The sequence below is a fragment of the Falco rusticolus genome, chromosome 11 (assembly GCF_015220075.1).
Source record: "Falco rusticolus isolate bFalRus1 chromosome 11, bFalRus1.pri, whole genome shotgun sequence".
Taxonomy (NCBI): domain Eukaryota; kingdom Metazoa; phylum Chordata; class Aves; order Falconiformes; family Falconidae; genus Falco; species Falco rusticolus.
Window position 1 is genome coordinate 29,945,591 of NC_051197.1, and position 18,829 is coordinate 29,964,419.

At 42.3% G+C, this 18,829-nt stretch overlaps 1 protein-coding gene across 3 annotated transcripts in view; it reads left to right on the forward strand.

The window, feature by feature from the left end:
- The window catches only part of COP1 (COP1 E3 ubiquitin ligase), a 127,862-nt gene that overhangs the window by 77,504 nt on the left and 31,529 nt on the right, over nt 1–18,829 (forward strand). For 2 of the 3 annotated variants that reach the window (XM_037403678.1, XM_037403679.1), the window contains exons 16-18: nt 11,730–11,847; nt 15,742–15,866; nt 16,957–17,117. In XM_037403678.1, the coding sequence (XP_037259575.1) occupies nt 11,730–11,847; nt 15,742–15,866; nt 16,957–17,117 (404 nt within the window). Of the gene's footprint in view, nt 1–11,729; nt 11,848–15,741; nt 15,867–16,956; nt 17,122–18,829 lie in introns of all 3 variants that reach the window. The other variant, XM_037403681.1, reaches the window with a different exon arrangement.

The following is an 18,829-nucleotide window of genomic DNA, read 5'->3' on the forward strand; positions in this document are numbered from 1 at the left end:
ACAATCTTTCTGGCACTGGTGGGTAGATCATTCTGCTTCTGTTCAGGACTGACAATTAGGAGAGCTGTGGCTGTGCAGTGTTACTTAAACCTACAATTTTTTGCAGTTAAACTGACTTGCCTGTGTCTGCATATCAGAGATGCTGCCAGATCAGCCAGGCAGTGCACAGTGTCTTCCTGCCTCACTGCAGCTGCTTCCTAGGAAATCATGAAGGGTCGTGAAACCACTCAGAGGTGTGCAGGGCATGCTGCGTGTGCAAATTTCACATAAGCTTCAGAGTTTAAAAGCCTATATAACTCACACAAAAAGTAGTTTCTGACTTGTATTGGATAAAGTGTTTGCAATGAGTAGTGAGTAACAGTATAGAGACCTATTGGGAGTTTCCTGGCTTTATCCCAGAGGTCGTCACACTTCAGTAACAAGTGAACGAATAAAATGAACTTGAAAAGCTCCATTTGATTCTCTAGAGAAAAGGATAAATCTGTTATTAGCAGAAATGAGCCTGCTAATTGTTTGCTTAAATATTCTTTTCCTGAACATTTTGTCTTACGAGTGGTGTAGAAGTCATTTAGTCAGTGTTACAAAATTCAAATTTAAATTGAAATGAGCCTTGAAATCCAGGAACAGATAGGCAACTCCAAGATTCATCTTTTCCTCGCAGTGCCAAATTGCTCTTGCTATGAGCTGTTGCTGCATCCCTTAGAGTTTAATCCTTTCTAACCTTGGCAGTTTCCAAAGTTGCGTTTTTCCTGGTAGCTTATTTGAGGGACTTGTTCACTAGAATGACATCCTCTGTGATGGCTTCCTGTGTTATCTCCTGTTCAGATTGCTGCATAATTAGCTGTTCCAGCCTTTTATTTAGGTAGTGTGCACGTTTAGACTTTTGTAACATACACTTCTATTCCCACACAAACTGGTGAAGATGGTCACGTTGCATAGAAAAAGCTGTAACCCGCAGATGCAGTGCGGACTTTCATCTCAAAAGGTATCTTTTCATAGTATCTAAGCATTGCATGAGTTTTTAAGGGAAGAGATTTTGAATGTTTGGGCTAGGTTCCTCTGAAGATGCCCTCTTAGCCATTTGAATCTCAAGATGACAAAGTAATTTGAGAAGATGTGTGTACAAATCTAGGCGTTCTTCACATGACTTCTTTCATTGCCTAGCTAGTGTACATTGCTTCTTTTCCACATTGGATACCCGTGTATCATCATGTGCTTTCCCGTGCTTATTTCCTTGTCTGCATGACCCACTATACCTTTGGGGGTTTGGTTTAAAAGTTCTTATCTGAAGCTTGAATATTAGCGATTGTGACACGATATTTAATATCCGCTGTCTCTTGCAGTGGAGTCTGCTTTGAGGGCAGTTTACGTAATGAATCAGATCGCCATCTCCAGAACCTAGTATAGGAAGGCTTATATCTCCTCAGGCTAGTGAAGCAAAATGTCATTCCGGACTAAAATTGGGTTTGACTGATGATTTGGCAAACTTGGGTCTTCAGCTGCATATCGTAATGCATATGGCAGCAGCCTGTGCTTTCCATAGAGCCAGTTTGACTGCTCTGAAGCCTGTTTGGTGGCTCTTGTATGATGTTTGCTGATGTGACAGAAACCTTAAAGTTGTTGCTTCATAAATACACTCCTAAAATATTAGGGAAGATGTTCCTTTTCATATCTGCCTTTCTTAATGTCTCAAGCTATTATCTGTGTGATCTTGATCTCTTGGAGCATGTGGTCCCTGGGAGTCATGACTGTGCTGCCCCTTCCCTCTGTCGCAGCTCTGTGACATGCAGGACTTGGAGTCTTTCAAGAACCAGAGCTGACAGGGGTTTGCAGTAAGAGCAAATACTGCATGCAGAAAGTATCTTGAATGGGAAGAGATCTGTTCAGCAAATGAAGTAGTACTTTTGGCTTTGGTAGGTGGATCCAGCACTCATTGGACAAATAAGACTCCTGGTGCTCATGTGAGAAGTTTTGGATCTTCTGAGATGTAGTCCATTTAGGCAGCACGGGTTGAAGCACCTTTTACTGTAAAATTACTGTTCTTCACATGTTCTAGGAGTCTTGAAACCTGTTTTGGACATCAGCCTACATGCACTGGTGCACATCGAGCCATACATGTTACATAACCATTGAGAAAAGTTGTATTAAGAGTCTGAACAGTATACAATTCCTTTTTCTCTTTCAGACATAAAGAATGAATTCTTACAAAAGCTACAGATTGTTAATGCTATTGTCTTGTCTTCACTGGTCTTGTAACATTAGTAAGTCTTCCTTATGCATACTGAATATTTTTTTTTCTCCCAACAGTCTGATAGAAGGCAATCTTTGAATTGCACAAAACCCATATATCCCTTACTCCTGTGAGAAATCTTTGTAGCTCTTTAAAACCATAAAGGTCAAAGTTTCAAAGGAGTTCTAGAGAAATCTGTTTTGCTTCCCCCTCCCATCAGAGCCCTTTTCTCAACTGATTAAGATATCTAATGTTTTATGTCTCCTCCTTCTCTCCTTAATAGTTATTTAGGGTGGAGGTTTTATGGGCTGCTGTGTCAAAAGCTTTAGACAAGTCAGTAAAAAATGTCCCCAGTGTGTAAAGACCATTATCCATAACCTGGCAAATGTCATCTGTAACTTCAAGCCATAGGGAATCTGTCTAATACAAAGGTTAAAAACCCAGTTGGCGGTTCCCATCAAGGCTGCTGTTCCCTTCATCTGTTCAGCAGAGGGAGATATAGATCTTTAGTGAAATGCTAGTGTTGATATACATTTTTAAAAAAAGAGTAGTACATCTGGTGTTAGTAAGAGATGAAAGTCACTGGCGGAAGCAGGGTATAGTCTTCCCTGCAGAGCTCTGTCAAAATATTTCAAGTGCTAACCTGAAACCCTGTGCTGTCGCATTCCTGAGCCTTTCCTTGGTAGAAGGAAAGGCAGAAGATGCTTATTGTGCTGTTGGTTTTGCCAGAGATTAAACTGAGGCTACCAGACACGTTTAATCTAACCTTAGCTCTCTTTTAATTCAGTTCTCATGGAGTGAACCTTTCTCATGTTTCTTCCTTTGTCATGTAGTCTGCCAAACAGAAACAGGCATTTTCCTTCTCAAAGCTGTGCTCTTCCTTTGTTTAAATGAAAACCTGGACTGGATTTGTGTTGGATTCCCTAAATATAAGATTTTGGATGCTGTATTTGTATTGAATTCCCTAAATAAAATTTTTTGGGGGGAGGCTGTTGCCTATCATCTGTATTGCAGAGTAGGAAAATGAGATTGAGCTGTCATCCCCAAATACCCATGTGCCTTCCTCTGCTTTAGAAACTTCCTTTCATCTCCTCACAAACATCACGGGCTCTGTGGCTTCCTCACTTGAAAGGTTGGAGGTTTTTAAAAGATCTTTGCCACCAGCAAAATAAATCTTTGCTTAATCTTGTATAGCCTTCAGAGCTGTAAGGGAAGAGCATGTGGGGGAGGCTTTGACCTGCAGGGAGAATATCTACTGAATGCTTTTCCAAAGTTCAGTCCCTTTTTGCATGGCTGTTGAATGTTTGACACCTATGAGGATGGGGTGTGCGGGAGCTCCCTGGGGGTCTGGTAGAATGGCGTATGAGACCACTTTTCTAGGCAGAACTAACTAGCAAACATGAAGTACCACATCCCAAATCAGCTTGGGCACACATGTGAAATACAAAATAAGGGCATTGGCCCACAGCAACAAACTGGAACAGAGCATAGCCTCTAGAAGAGATTGCTCAGATTCCTGCAGGGCAACAGAAAGGTTATTCAGAGAAAGGACTGTTCCTTTACTGCAAAGGGAACTCCAGGTAAAAAGAGGAAGAAAAAGCAAATGCGTCAAATGGGTAATTTTGTCTTAGTTATAGAAACAAAGTACTTGTGATTTCTTCTGCTGGAACAGAAAATTGTGAATACAAAGCCATATCCAGCAAACATTTTAATGTGCCTGTAACAGTGGCTGTTGGGATAAAATTTTCTTGTTTTATTGGGTGGTGGTTTTGTTTTGCGGGGAGATTTTAGACAGGAAAAATAAATACCAGTTAGCTTTACCTGTGCTGCAGTGTTTTACAGGAAGATGTTGGGGTAAAATGGATTTATTTCTGCTCTCTCCTTCTCATGTGATTTGTCATGCTGCAAGTGGAAAACAGCACACTGCATTCTTCAGCAAAATGCTCCAGATAGTTTTGTCTGTCAAAGGTTCTTTGCTTCAGGCTGTATGAAACCCATTTTTAATCTCCTTTCTTACAGTAAGGGAAATGGTTTGTAAAGAGGGCACTGATGTCAACTCATTGTTGTCGATATTATCTAATTTCTTCTTCAGAAAATTCTTGTGCTAATTTTTGGTGCAAGGCTTTGTTCACTTGAATTAAAGTCCACTTTTTTCCCCCATCCCTAATGCATTGTCATCTCTTCTCTCTCCCCAGAGCATCTGTTTCCTTTATGTAGTGGAAATGATCACATTCTCCTCTCTCTCTGAAATGGCTTGTGATAGGCCAAAGCCTGTGCTGATCATATCCCATTCCAGTATTACTCTGTCAAGTAAAATAAAGACATTTATAGTGTGTTGGCTGGAAGGCTTCCTCACCGTTCTTTGTCAAATGCCCAAATGCCACCCTGCATTTCTGTTGCTGTAATAAAGACCCTTGATTTTTTCCTCTATGTACTCTCTTCTGCCCTGGAAGAGACCCAAGATTAAAAATAGTCTTTTTGGTGGTCCCTGCATGAAGGTTCTCCTGTCTTGTTGAGCTGAATTATTGCCAAAGATGGAGTGTTCAACTGTCCTATGTTCACCAGTCTACTCTCCAGAGCAGGACCCGCGTGTGATGTTCAAACTCCAGCCTGCCTCTCTGCCATAGGAGAGATTAAATCTCCACCCTAAACTTTTTGAGCAAGCCACCTCAGTCACATGAAGATCTTTTTAAGTGCTGTTGTTTGGTATTACAGGCTTGGCAGCAGTTCAGCAGTTCTCAATTTTCTTCTTCACTAGTAAGGAAAAAAAAATGAATTAATGAAGAACTAAGGTTGTATGGCAGGGCTTCATGCCACCCCATCACGTGGGAGTAGGTAAACAAAACCTGAAATATCTGAGAAGCCAGAAACTTGTGCAGCAAAAATTGCCTAATCATTAATGCTGTAATGCTGAGAGGTGGGCTAATGCCTTTCCTTTCTTATGTCAATAACTAACAGTTTAAGCAAATTTGGATTAAAAAAAAAATAATTCTCCCTAGTTTTTTGATGTAGTAGCAATTTTTAAATGCAGCTAAGATGGGAGAAGAGTCTACAGAATTTCTGTCTTTGCAAGTGCTCAGAGCTTGACTGATTAGGACCCTTGAACACAATTATTTAATTTGCAAGTTGAATCCAGTTTCACAGTTGTCACTTGCTTGAATGGGAAGTCAGACTGGCTGGATTCCAGAGTTCCCTTCCAGCCTTTGCTATTCTACAACTTTCAGGGCCCTTGAGCAAAAATGGGTTTCTAACAGAAGTTGCACTCTACGTAGGATTAAGTTTCAGTTTGGTCTTCCTTATCATTAAATCCCGAGTTGTCTTTTGACCAGCCTTTGATATCGCTGCCGTTGCAGGGAGGCTCGGTTTCCTGGCGTGAAGATATGTAAAAGATCCACTGGAGAGGTTGAGTTTTCTTATTAATAGCTTTTAGTTAGTCTCTAAGAAAGTATGAAGCTTGTTAGATGGCTTTGAGGTCAAGAGAGTGCTGAAGCTTTTGTAGGTCTCTTCTCAAATTAAAGGAGCTTTTTATTAAAGTGTGTTGTCTTCAAGACTGGGGTTCTGATAGCAGCTGTCTGTCTTTTCTCAGATTTTTGAGAAAGAGCAGCACTTGTTTACCTGGCCCTTTTTTGGGGTTTCTGTAAGGACCAAGGCATCTAATGTGCCAGGTAATCTTCAGTGTACTATGATAAAGTACGCTGTAGTACAGTGATCTGAGTTTATTTTTAAGTCAGGATGTTGTTCCTTTTTACCTCTTTCCCCTTTTCTTTTCGCTAACAGAAGTTTTTAATAGTGAAAATTGAGGTTGCATGGGAGCTTCCTGATCCTGTTTCCATTTTTAGTCTAGCCAAAAGCTTTACCTCTGAGGATGCAAGCTTTTTTATACAAGAAATCACACCAAGCCTGGCTGAAAGAGACTTTTGGTTAACCCATCTTGACGTTAAAGTTCTGTTCTTCTACTGCTTGTTTACCTATGTTCAACAAAAAATCTTTAAGATGGCTTGCCCTCTCCTGCATGGCATACCGCTTAAGGGAGGACAACGTGTATTCTTTGCTTTCATCTAGAGACACTTGAAACACCAGCTTTGGTTTGAACGACTGGGCTCTGGACACTTGAAGGCATAAAGATATGATGAGATTTTCCTGCTGAACGAGGTGCTTAGGTACAGTTTTAGGTAGCTCTGAAGGCTTCATTCTGTCAGCTTTGCATGCTGCATAATTTTGCTTACACTTGGTATACAGAGGAGAAACAAGTGAAAGGAAAGATCAATTTCTATAGGTAGATGTTTAAATATGAATAATTGGATTTCAGCTAACCCCTTCAATATGTATTGAGCCATGGAAGTATCCCTCAGGATCTCGGGAATAATTTTTTTAACCAATGAAAGTAAATACAGAATGAAGTGCCACAAAATCATTCCTCTTGAATTCTGACGACTATTTGGAGGCAAGCAGAGGTATCTTGCACCATAGCTGCTCTGACTGTTTAAATCTTGTTGAACAACTCATTTAGATGCATCCCTCAGACTATAAATGTCTCTTAATCTTACTACTGATGTACAGAATTTCAATGGTGAAAACAGGCAGCCTTGATCCAAGCTTGAATTTCGTGTGGAGGTAAACAAACAGATGAAGCTGAGGGAATAATTGGCTGAGGGCATGAGTTACTAGATGCAGCAGATCAGATCATCATGGTCAAAGAAGCACAACAGAAACACATTAAAGGTGGTGCTCCAGCCTGAACTTTGTTTTCAGTAAAGCATCTGTAGTATGAGGCAAGCAGCACTACAGGCTATAGCCAGAGCATTAATATATGAAATGAATTTGAGCCCAAGTTTGGTATTGAAGATCTTTTATTTAAAAAAAAAAGTCCAAAATGTGCTTTAACAGAAGACTTCTAACAGATCACTTAACATCTGGCTGCCTACCCTAAACTTTGGTTTTGAATATGGGCATCTCCTTGGCTGTAACATTCATCTGGCGTGTAGCAGTGAGCACCACTTATATTCTCAAGTCTATAAGCACTGAAAAATCCAAGTAATGTAAATTACTTTTTTTAATAGATTGATAATCTAAATATTGAACAGTCGAGAAATACGCATTTCTAAATGATTGAAATAAGAAAAATGGTCATTGATTCTCTAGCAGTTTGGTTTTCCAGAGTAGAGCCACAGAACCTTTGTATGCAGCTCTTGGCTTTCTAGTTGTTACATCCATTGAATATAAAACTGTTGCATTGCAGGTAAATTTTTGTTATGCTGTCCTTGGCTTTATATCCCTTTGAGTAGGTGTTTTTTGGTTGAAAAAAGCTGGGGGGTGGGGCGGTGTCTTGTGAGTTAGCTCATGCTGGTTAATGTTCATGGTGAAAGTGGGTGAAGTAGATGACCCAGAAGATGAATGTTACTTTGGATTGCTCTGCTCTTCAGTTTCTGTGTGTTGCTGCTACCCAGCGTGTACTAGTACTCAGTGAAAGATAAACAGCTGCTGTGTGATGCTCTTTCCTAACCCTTGCCTTCTCTTTCTGGAGCTGCTGCTCGTCAGCACGCATTAAGAGCTTTGCAATAGGTGATGTTGAACCTAATGCCTGCTAGTAACAGCTGTTTTGTGAGTTTTATTAACAGACTTAAGAGTAAGGAAAATCATGTTTAGCAAAAACAGGTTTTGTCTTTTTTGGTTTTTTTGTTTGAACAACCAAAAATCTAAGAGCAATTCCATCTGTCTGAACAACTCTGAAATTACCTGAGATGCTGCTGGCTCCATTAGCGATTTCCAGCTCTCTCTTTTTAGAAGTTTTTAACCTGATTTCCTAAGATCACATAACCATATCATCAGTTTATTTGCTGTGTCCTCACCCCTGCAACCAAGCTGAGTGTGAGGACTGAGATTGAGAAGGGGCAGATCACTTCACCTTGTACATCACAAAACCATCCTTCCTTTTTGCCCTGTTCCTGTCAGCTGGAGCCTTGCGAATTTATGAACTACTGAGCAACCAGGGATGCCATCCTTTGCTGGCGCAGGTTCTTACTGAAAGGGTGGTGAGATTTTTCTGAAGTTTGGAAAAATCTGAGTTCTTGACCAGTTGTCATTGGATGGCTCAGCTGTTCTTGAGCGTTTTGGAAAAGCATTATTTAAAAACTCATGCTTGTGGTCAGAGACCTCTCAGCAGCAGTGGCAGAGCTTGGCTGCCCTTTTTGCCTTCTGAGATAACTTAAAAAAAAATTTAAAAAAATATATGTAAAATAAAATATGGTCTGCCAGGAAACATTTGAATTCAGAAGGTGCAGCAGCAGAATTGTCGTGTTCAGCTTCTGCAGTGACATTGAACTAGATGAGAATTGCTTCAGAGTGTTTAATTTGTTATGGTATATATACATGTTCTTTCCTATTATCTCATATATATTTCAATTTAGCCTGAACGCTAAAGAAAAAGTAAAGCAGTGAGCTGTTGCTGCCCAAGGGTTAGGCCATGAGGCTTTTAACTGTGGAAATGTCATTTCCAAGTTGAAATTGTTCTAAGTGAGTTTTCTGGTTGGGGTGGTAACTGTAGAGCTGCAAAAAAAATTTGCCAAATAATAATTTTAATGCTGGTGTTTGAGAAGCAAATACCTTGTGCATCACTAGTTAGCGATGGAGTATGTTCCATGATTCTTCCAGGGATGCCAAGGTCAGGAGCCGGTGGTGGGATGCTGGATCCACTTACAGGCTCTTGCAGAGTTCAAGAAGCATTTGATTCCCCTCAATGCCTACTCTGTTTTCTTTACCTTTAGCTGCCTTTTAGGACTAACTCATTCTCTCAGCTTTCTGGAGAACCCTGCCACCTTGCCTTGGACCCGCTGGCGTGCTTAGGATGCAGCCCATCACGGACAATTCTGGTTCATCAAACTCTGCTAGGCGAGTCTGCTGCTGGAGTACCTGGGAGTTGTATTTTTCTCATTTAGCTTCACTTTTGGGCTTCTACTTCCTCAGCAGATGGCATTTTTATCATGTTTTTCGGAAAGTCCATATGGCCTACAAGAGAGAGTATCTCTTTAATTGTAAAACATGACCACCTGTTCTGATTTTAATGAATGCAGTGAGCATTCGTCTTCATATATCTACTTAAAAATAGCTGCTTCAATTGAATTAAAAAAAACCCACCACCTCAGTTGGGCACCAACACTTCAGCTGCTGAAATAATCAATTAATAATTAAGTGGCTAATTTTAGAACCCACTGGCCTTGCCCATTCCCTCGGACTTATTGTGATGAGAGCAGACAGTGATTGATTGCCCTGCCGATGCCAAGAGGCACATGCGGTGGTGGGGCCAGATGCCGGCAGGCTTAGAGCTGTTTATTGCGATATTTAGAAGGTGAATGCAGCTTCATGCATTTGCTTTGCAAATGGACTTGTCTTTCCTGCTACAGCTCTTTCCTTTCCACATTGCTCCAGCTGCTCACATGCAGCCATCCACAGGTACCCCTTTCACTGCCACCCTCTGAAGGATAAAATCTGATGCTCAAAAGGTATCCTAATGACTGGCCAGCTGGAGAGGAGGTTGAAACTGTAAGCAAAAACAGACTTGAAAGGTTTATCTGCTAACTGGCTCCTAATAAAAAGCCCTGCTAGAATCATTCTGCTCGTTAAAATAACAATTGCTAGTTAACTGTTTCATAGCTCCTGCAGCAGGTCCACTGGCCAGATGAGAAAACATATTGAGCTCATGTTTTCAGAGAGGTGTAAGGGACCAGGATGTCCAAATCTTGTTAAAGGAGTGTTAATGCTTAATTCAGAGTCCCACTGAAAATTAACCCCTTTATTGAATTAGCCTGTCGGAGCATCATCTTGTTCTAAAGCTAACTAAAATACCCAAAGGGTAGGAACACACTGCAGTTTTGGTTGATAGATGTTGGCTGTTGGGAAGGGATTTAATATTTCAGAGGTGGAAGAAACAGGAGCGTTGGAAGGAGAGTGCTCGGGGGTACAGCACTTGCCAGCATTTCAGCGCTAGCAGTAATGGGTGCAATAGCTGCTGGGTTTCAACACGACAGGGTAATTTGACAGTTCGGTGTAAGTGGTGGAGAAAACTTGGTGTGTCTGCTTGGAGTGTCCGCTTTTACATATCTGTCAAGGAGGGAGAAAGCCAGAAAGCTCTTAGAGGAGAAGTCTCTGAACCCATCATATTATGCAGAGAGCAAGGTGCTGGAAGCAGTTAGAGGGGAAGGCAACTTGCCTGCTTACCTCATTTTACTGAAGGTGTTTCTGACACAGCCCCCCCATCCAATTAGTCTGTTAATATGGGGGAGAAGCTACCCTTGCCAGTTTGATGGTGGTTGCTGTAGCCTGATCAATGTAAATCCAGTTATCTCTCAAACCACATGGGATTTTGAGACAGCTGGGTGTTGTTTGTACGGCTGAGAGCCCTGCTTTGAAATGCTGTGCAAATACAAAAATAACCATAGCTATTGGCATTTAAATTCATTTCTATGTAATCTTTGTGATTAACTTCCATTGGTGGGGTGTTATTTCAGTGGGAGGAGGGTCAGAGCAGTTTTCAGCTGACGTCTGGGTATCACAAGTTGCTTGGTGAGAAAGGCGTCCAGCTCTGTTTCCCTGCGTGTGTGTGGCCATCCCTCCTTGCGCTTCCAAAATAGCAGGCAAGAATTAAATGAAGTTCAACATTAAAGGCTGAAAGTCAGGAAGGGAGAAGCTTATTAACCTTGTTGAGCCAGAAAAAGCACTATGGGCCTTGGGGGCTTGGGTCTTGTGGGGTTTTCTGTTCTTGTTTTTCTGTTTTCTTGGGAGTTGACATTTGGTTGTGCAGAAAATAAAATGTATCACTAATTCTGTGATCCCTTTATGTGGTTGTGTCACTGAAGAACATCTATAAATTAAATCTTAAGAACTGGAATTTAGTCTGTTCTCTCATTAACAGAAATGCTAATTCTCTGTTGATTGTTAATAAAGTCAAGGGAAAGAAGCAAAAAACACAAGTATGGAGGTTACCCATTTAGTGTAAGCATGAGAAATTTAATCCTTACTTTCCATGATCCAATTTAAGTAGGAGACCCGAGTTTTTAGCTTTGAGCTCTCCAGCAGTTTTCCAAGGGGGCACCGCCTGGGGAAGAAGGGAATGCAGGGAACTACAAATGGCACTTGTGAGTGGCTGGGCAGGGAGCCAAGAGGGCAGGCAGGAGAGGCAAGAGGCCTTTTGGCTGCTGGCTTGCCCACCGGCCACGTGGGGTTTGCAGGAAGATGTGTGTATGTGCATGCACATGTGGGTGCACCTTTTTCCTTTGCTGACTCTTTGAAAGGCTGCTCAGACTGTTGCGGACTGAGTATTGGGGCCATTTTAAGAAGCCTGTTTAAACACTCCTTTGCTATAGTGCAGACTGTTTATCCCAGCTGAGGCTTTAAGTGAGATGTAGAAGCTGCAGGCAGGACTTTTGTTGTGAGCTGACTATTAGAGGTCCCGTGCATCCTTCCCAGCTGATTAAATTTTGTCCCTTTTCTTTCTTATCTCCAGATCACTGTGTTCACTACTACGATCTTCGCAACACTAAGCAGCCAATTATGGTGTTCAAAGGGCATCGCAAGGCAGTCTCCTACGCAAAATTTGTGAGTGGGGAAGAAATAGTCTCTGCGTAAGTATTGCCTTTTATGTAGGCTAAAAACTTTGTAGCCCTTGCTTGCTGGCGTTCTTCAGGGCCATCGTGCAAGTTCGCCTGCGTGGGTGGGTGTGCTCACTAGCTGCTGTGCTTTTGGGAAGCAGATCATTGCTTTTTTCTAAGACAAAAATAGACATTATTCCTGGTGTCACTTAGCTCTGCTCTGTCTTGTGGAGCTAAAATGACAGAGAGGAATATGGAGACAACTAGATGCAGATCCAGACCAGGAGCCCTGACTTTGGGAAGCTGCAGGTGGACTCTCGTAGTGCTGTGAGTGCTGAGGGTGCTTCTGACCAGAGCTCTGCTGCAGAGAAGGCTGCTGGCAAAACCCTGAGAGCAGTAATCTGTGGTAAAACAGAGCTGATGAGCAACAGAAGTGATCACATGGCGCTACTGTGTCTGAAGAGGAGGTTTAGCCACAGCCTGAAAGCAAATCGAGTAGGACTGACTGATCTCTTCTTTGGTAGTTTATTTATCTGCTCTGTGAAGGCCCTTTTTAGGATTATACTTGAGTTAGAAAGTAAGACAAGGAGAAGTGTTGTGTTTTGTGGTCCTAATGATGCAGCTTTTCAGCCAGAGGAGACCATAAGGTCTGCTATGAAGGCCCTGAAGAATAATATTCTACAGCTTCTGTTCAGTTGTGTGGCCAGATGTGGCTGCCTCAGGGCTAGGTGGGTTTTCAGTCATGTGGCTATGAGCTTGTCTGTCAAATAACACAGTGAAAGGTTTGACGGGCTGGCTACAAACCTCTTCAATAAACCAGAAGTGAGCCCCTCTTACATGGTGGGGAAAACCCAGGTAATCTTGGGGGGCTGCAGGGCAATCTTTGATCTCAACACACTCAGGGGTAACATCTGAGGGCAGCAGGGATGGATCACACGGGTAGATCTAGTCCTAGGAAGCGTGTACCACTGTATCCAGCCCATGATTATCCAGCCTGGCTCTATCCCGTGTTTTCAACAGTTTGCTCTAGAAGCCTGGAGCCATCGCAAGGCATTTTAAGTTGTATTCAGGCCGCTAGTGAGTTGCTCTGAGCTGAACTGTGTGATGGAAGATTCCCTGGTGGCTTCTGATACTGTTTATATTTAATCAGCTCCACTCTTCTTATTTCCATTAACAGTCTATAAGGGTGCAGATTCTTACCTAGAACACAGAGAAAATTAAATGTAATGCTTTGAACCAAATCTGAGTAAGAAGAAAAGGTTTAATAGAAGCAGGAGGAGGCTAGAAATGTTTTACAGCCATGATATAGTGGAGCATCATCTCTGGGATGTTTCAGGACGGAGTGGCCTTGTCCTGCTTGAACCAACTGTCTGAGAAAGCTTAGCCCACAGTCCTGGGAGGAATATCGATAGAGCTGTCAGACTTGGTCAGGCAACAACAGGGTGAGGTGACTAACTGGAGGATTCACCTACCTTTTTCTGCAGGAATAGAAAGAAGTGTCAGAGAGAAAGGATTATTTTTCGTGCCTTTCTTTTGCAAATTGAGGCGAGGAGGCAGCAGTAGTGATTCCCGAAAATCAAGCACTGATTTCTTTTTAAGAAAAAATTATATGTATATTCAGATTCTTTAGATTTCTAGCTAAAGCTGTTTTATAGATTGCATTGATTTACTTTGCCTTGTAGAGTTAGATTTTTGACCTCAAGGGTGTTCAGAACTGCCTGGTATTTAGCACAACACATTGATTGCAGTGCTGATTTACAGAGAGACAGATCTAACAGAGCAGCACATCCATGATATTTTTTGGAAGAGGGTATGAAACCAGAAGAGCAGTGCAACACCAGGAGGATCAATGGTCTTTTCCTCTCTTTGCAGTCCAGTGGCAGATAATATTCTTTTATGGCATGTTTATCCTAAACAACACAAATGTGGCTAGAGCTTGATGGGGATTTGTTAACAGTAAAGCATTCTATTAGTAATAGTCTTTAAGTGTTTTTATTTTAATGAAGCCATCTAAAATGTGTGCTACTAAAATATAGAGGTTAAGTGCCTGTATATACGAGGTCTTCTTGATGGGTTAGCTAATAGCAGAAGCTGTCACAGGAATCTGACAACTTGTAGACCAGGGATTAGTCTTTTGCTGCTTTACCCTGCCTTCAGGAAAGTTTAGTTTCCAGGCAACTCTGAAGCTTTTAAAAGCAGCATTTTAAAAATACATCTGCCCTAATAGCACAGAAGGTACCTCCCTATACTTGTGGGCCAAAAAAGCAGCAGTGTATATCTTTTTGCCATTTCTATGAGCTGTGCTGTTACTGTGATGGTAAGGACAAGGGAAGGGAAGGAAGAGTGAGCAGCAGTGTAGTGCAGGGATGGATTTGGAACAAAGATCAAGCTGAATACTGTGTTTTAGCTCCCCACCCCACCCCCACCTCCTCCCCTCCCCCAGTCAAGACCTGGGATGAGGAATGCACTCTTGCTTAAGTCATAGTATTACAGATAAAGTTCATACCTTCATTCTGATCTGACCTCATACTATTATTACAAATGACTAACAAATCTTGCTGCAACTCCCTTATCGCTCCTTTGTCATTCCAGCTGTCATTGAGGATCGAGATAAGGTTTTTGCAGTATAGCACGAGGTGCATCTCTCCTCTTTTGTGCTATATTTTTAGGTAAATGTGACATTGGTGCAGGGCCAATGTCTTGTGTTGTTGGCAATATTTGATGGATCTTGGGTGAGGTTTTTTTCCCTCAACTCTAAATATTTGGAAAGCAGCAAGGTTGGGTGACACAACCTGCATGAGGGGAGCATTGCCTGCCTCCCCTCCCTCCCACCCAGGAGGCTGTCAGGTCCTGCTCCCAGTCTCTTTTGAACTGAAGATCAAAACAGCGCTACTCCTTTCCTCAAGGGTAGCTTCAGGGGGCTCTGATCCCACCACGTCACCATTTGTTCCCTTACTGTGGAGCCCATCACCTTAAGTCAGTGAGTGCCAGAATATGAGCCTGGCAACTGCTGAAGAATAACTCTTGTGAAGTAAGAGAGGTTGGTGTCCCCTCAGGTTTGGGGTAAGAAATTAATCCTGTATCTCCCAGAAACCTGGGATCTTCATTTCAGTTGAGCTCTGCCAGGCAGAGGAGAGTACCTCCACCTTCTTTCTCTTGCCAAAGGGAAGATGTATGCTTACAGCAAATAAAAAAAAAAACATTTTGAAGGCATGTATGTTTGCATGTACGGGAACAGTGGAAAACATCAGTTTTGTTTTAATCCTGACAGAGTTTGGATATTTTTACTTGTCCTGTCTAGCTTTGCTGCCAAGGTGAAAAAAGAGGAAGTCTGAGATTTGTATCCGTGCAGTCTCAATTACACATGAGTAAACAACATCAGCTGAATGGTAATAGCAACTCTGAGCCCCTATAGGTTTTTATATGCTGCTGCTTGGTATTGGGCAGGAGAACATGCTTTTAGGGCAGCTGGAGGGGGAGGAGACTGCTTCTTACCAGTTCTGTAAAGGCATGAATGAGAGTTGCAGCCAGCACAGAAAAGGGAAGAGATTTTGTTCATGCTGTAAAGGCTTAAAACCAAAAAATAATAATAAAAAAAAATCAGTGTGTCCTGGATCTTGAGGGGGCAGTGATGTCCCAAAAGCTGTACAGTTCAGTGGAGGACTCCACAATTGATAGGAAAAAGGAAGAGTAATATTTCAGGGAAGTTTTTTATTCGAACGTGTAATATGCTTTGACAGGCTTCTAAAATAATGTGATACCTTTCCGAGCTCAAGCTGAGTTGCATATGATTGAAAGCAGGATAAATTTTCTGGAGTGCACTAAGACTTCCTATGTTTACCTTGCAAGTAGGGTGTTAAGGACCAGGGTTGTGAGCGAGGAGTTCCTGCTGTATGGCAGCAGGGTAACTTTAGGTATTGTTTTCAGGTCAACAGACAGTCAGCTGAAGCTGTGGAATGTAGGGAAGCCTCACTGCTTGCGCTCCTTCAAGGGTCACATCAATGAGAAGAATTTCGTAGGGCTTGCTTCCAACGGAGACTACATTGCCTGCGGTGAGTAGAGCAGCCATCCTGACAAACGCTAATGGGACTCCTCGGAGCTGATGCCTCTCCAGTTGCAAAGCACATCAGAAGTTGTGTTACATAGCTGCATAGGCTTTTTAACAGACAATTTTCCTAAACTTCTACCTTCCTTCCCTTCTCAGGGAATGGCATACGGAGCCCTGACCTAAGGGGCTCTGTTGGTTTCCTCCTGCTTCAGACGAGTTCTTTGTCTATGACGATTCAGACTTGCTGTCACCAAAAATCAGCTGCTAATGTAGTTGCTGTTGATATGACTTAAGTCTTTCAAGTTTAAGAACTGACACATCTTCCCAAGGAAAGGTAGTAGCCTGGACCACACGAGGGTCCTGTACTTGTCACTTAGTGCAGCATTCTGTGTGGTGAAGCTACACGCTCATTGTGAACAGCTCCCTAGAAGGCTGAATCATCCTGAAGCAGTTAGCCCTTTGGCCATTTCTGTCCTTTCACCACCGAAGTTACACTGTTGAACCTCTGTAAATCCACAGGTCCTGGTAGAAAAGCAGCGACAGGCTCATAGCTGTGGGGTAAGCAGGACAGCTGTGCCAGCACTGAAGGGAGGAGCTTAGCTTGTGTATTCTCTGTGATCTCTGTACTATTTGCAAGGCAGAAATTGGGATGGATTTCTAAATAAAGCCTGCACACTGTCTAGTCTCTCTTACTTAAACCTCCACGGACCAAACTGTCATACTTGATTATGGCAAGCAAAACTGTGACAGTGTTACCTGCCTTAGGGCTGTAACGCCGAGCAGGCTGAGTGTAGTGGTGTTTCATGTGGTAGCGTAGATGCTCTGCCCTAAGGAAGTTATGGGGGACGGTTGGGATCCTGTATATTTTGCAAGTGTGCTGCATACTGCAGTTGTCTTGTAATAAAAGCTGGTCCTGTTACTAAGCATCGTGAAAGTTTGCTGAGGAGTACTCCCAGTTGCCAGGGCACCGTGATGATGATAACTACAAGGAGGAAATATCTGGTCTTGTCTTAAGGCTTCTTAGCTCTTTCATTGTTTCTTTCTGTTCCTGCTACCAGGGCCTAATCTTGTATATTTATTTTTTTTATCTCTAGGAAGCGAAAATAATTCCCTTTACCTATACTATAAGGGCCTCTCAAAGACACTGCTGACATTCAAGTTTGATACAGTGAAAAGTGTCCTGGACAAGGACCGGAAAGAAGATGACACAAATGAGTTTGTGAGTGCTGTATGCTGGAGGGCACTACCAGATGGGGTAAGCTTTCTGCTCAGACACCCAGCTGGGTGCAAAAGGAATGCCTCCTGCTTTTTCTCACAAAATAGAATTGCTGAGGGTTTGACTGCACTTGGTATTTTCCCGTTTATGGGTATTGCAGATAGGCATGAGAATGTGAAGATTTGCAGGGTAGTTGAAATGCTGGGGGCGAAGGGACTGCTGTGCTCTTAACTCTTCTACCTGGGTGTTTGAATTTCTCTACTTGGCATCTGAATTCCCAAAAGCAGCATTGTATTTCTGGCACTTAATTGTTTTTGTAGGCACATTAGCAGGTTTTTGGATGTTTTAATGAAGGCACCTGCAGGTACTCGGTGTGGAGCCTTATCTCGATGTTACTGTTTCTGTATGGGCTTGGTCATTGAAATACAGCCCCCGTGTTTAGATGAGTAGATATGTAAAAGAGGCGAGCCCAGACTCAGTCACCTCAATGACTGTTCCAGTGACACCTAATTCATATACGTAGCATGTGTACTAATGCTGCAGGCAAACCTGACACAGCTTTTGTGAGAGTGGCCTTTTGGCACAGAGCTGCTCTGGAGAACAAAATGCTGCTTTTAAATTCAGAGTGCTCTTGAAAACCTTGCATTAAAAAAAAAAAAACCAAACTTGAGCAAGTAACTCTCTTGTATGTACAAGGGTTTGCAGATCAGATACTTAATGGGCTTGTTGGGAGGAGGAGGAAAGGAGCTCATCCTAAATACAGTCTTCCATTTAGCTAAAGTGGAATGCTGCCTAATTGATGTCCTGAGATGTTGCATTCACAAAGATAGCGTTTCGGAAGGGTAAATTTTACCAATCTGTTTCTGTATGAAGAAACTGCCCCCACAACCATGATTCAGTTGTCACTGGCATAAATTCACTTCAGATAGATGCTTCTGAACCAAAACAAAAATAAACTCAAGTGTCTGAAACTGCACTTTGGATTTAAAGGTGAAAAGTGGGCTGTTGTAGTTTGAACAGTGGGCATGAGACTCTCATGTAGGGTCACCAACCTTCTTTTTGGCTGGGGATTTAGGAGGATTTGGTATACACAGACATGACATCTCAACGGAGAGTGGCTGTTGGATGTTGCATAGTTTGTCTTTCTGCTACATAAGAACCTGTGTGTCCAGAAATACCATTCCCTGAACTGACTTCACTGCGGTGTTTCTGTGTTGGGTTGTCCTGCCCACTGGCCTCCTGGGCAGCTTTTCTACAGGCACTTTTTTCTACTTTTTCTACAGTCTAACAGTGGTGTCTCACTCCTGCAGTTATTCCTGTTGCATCTGCACCTTATCAGTCGTCTTTTCTGATTAACGTGTTTTACTCTGATAGACCTTCTGCTTAAGCAACTGAGAAACTTTTGAGCAGTCACCAGAGGCTGTGAAGCAATCCTTCATAACAAGTTTGAAAAATACTGTGCAAAAACGTAATAGTTAAATCGGGGCCGTCAAGATTGCACCAAATAACATTCAGCCTTCACTCCATTAAGCAGCATTCAGAATCTGTTGCTATTCTGATCTTTTTTTTTTCTATCATTCCTTTCTTTTTCCCTGGGCTTCTTCTAAATTAGCCTGTTTCTCCCATGGCAGCCACAGTACCTGGCTCTCGTTTGTAAAGAAAGCAGCAAAAAGCTGCCTGTGATCTGAGAGCCACTGGCTGAGTGTTTAGCTTCCATGTTTCACCTCTGCCTGTGGTGCATGCTGTCCTGC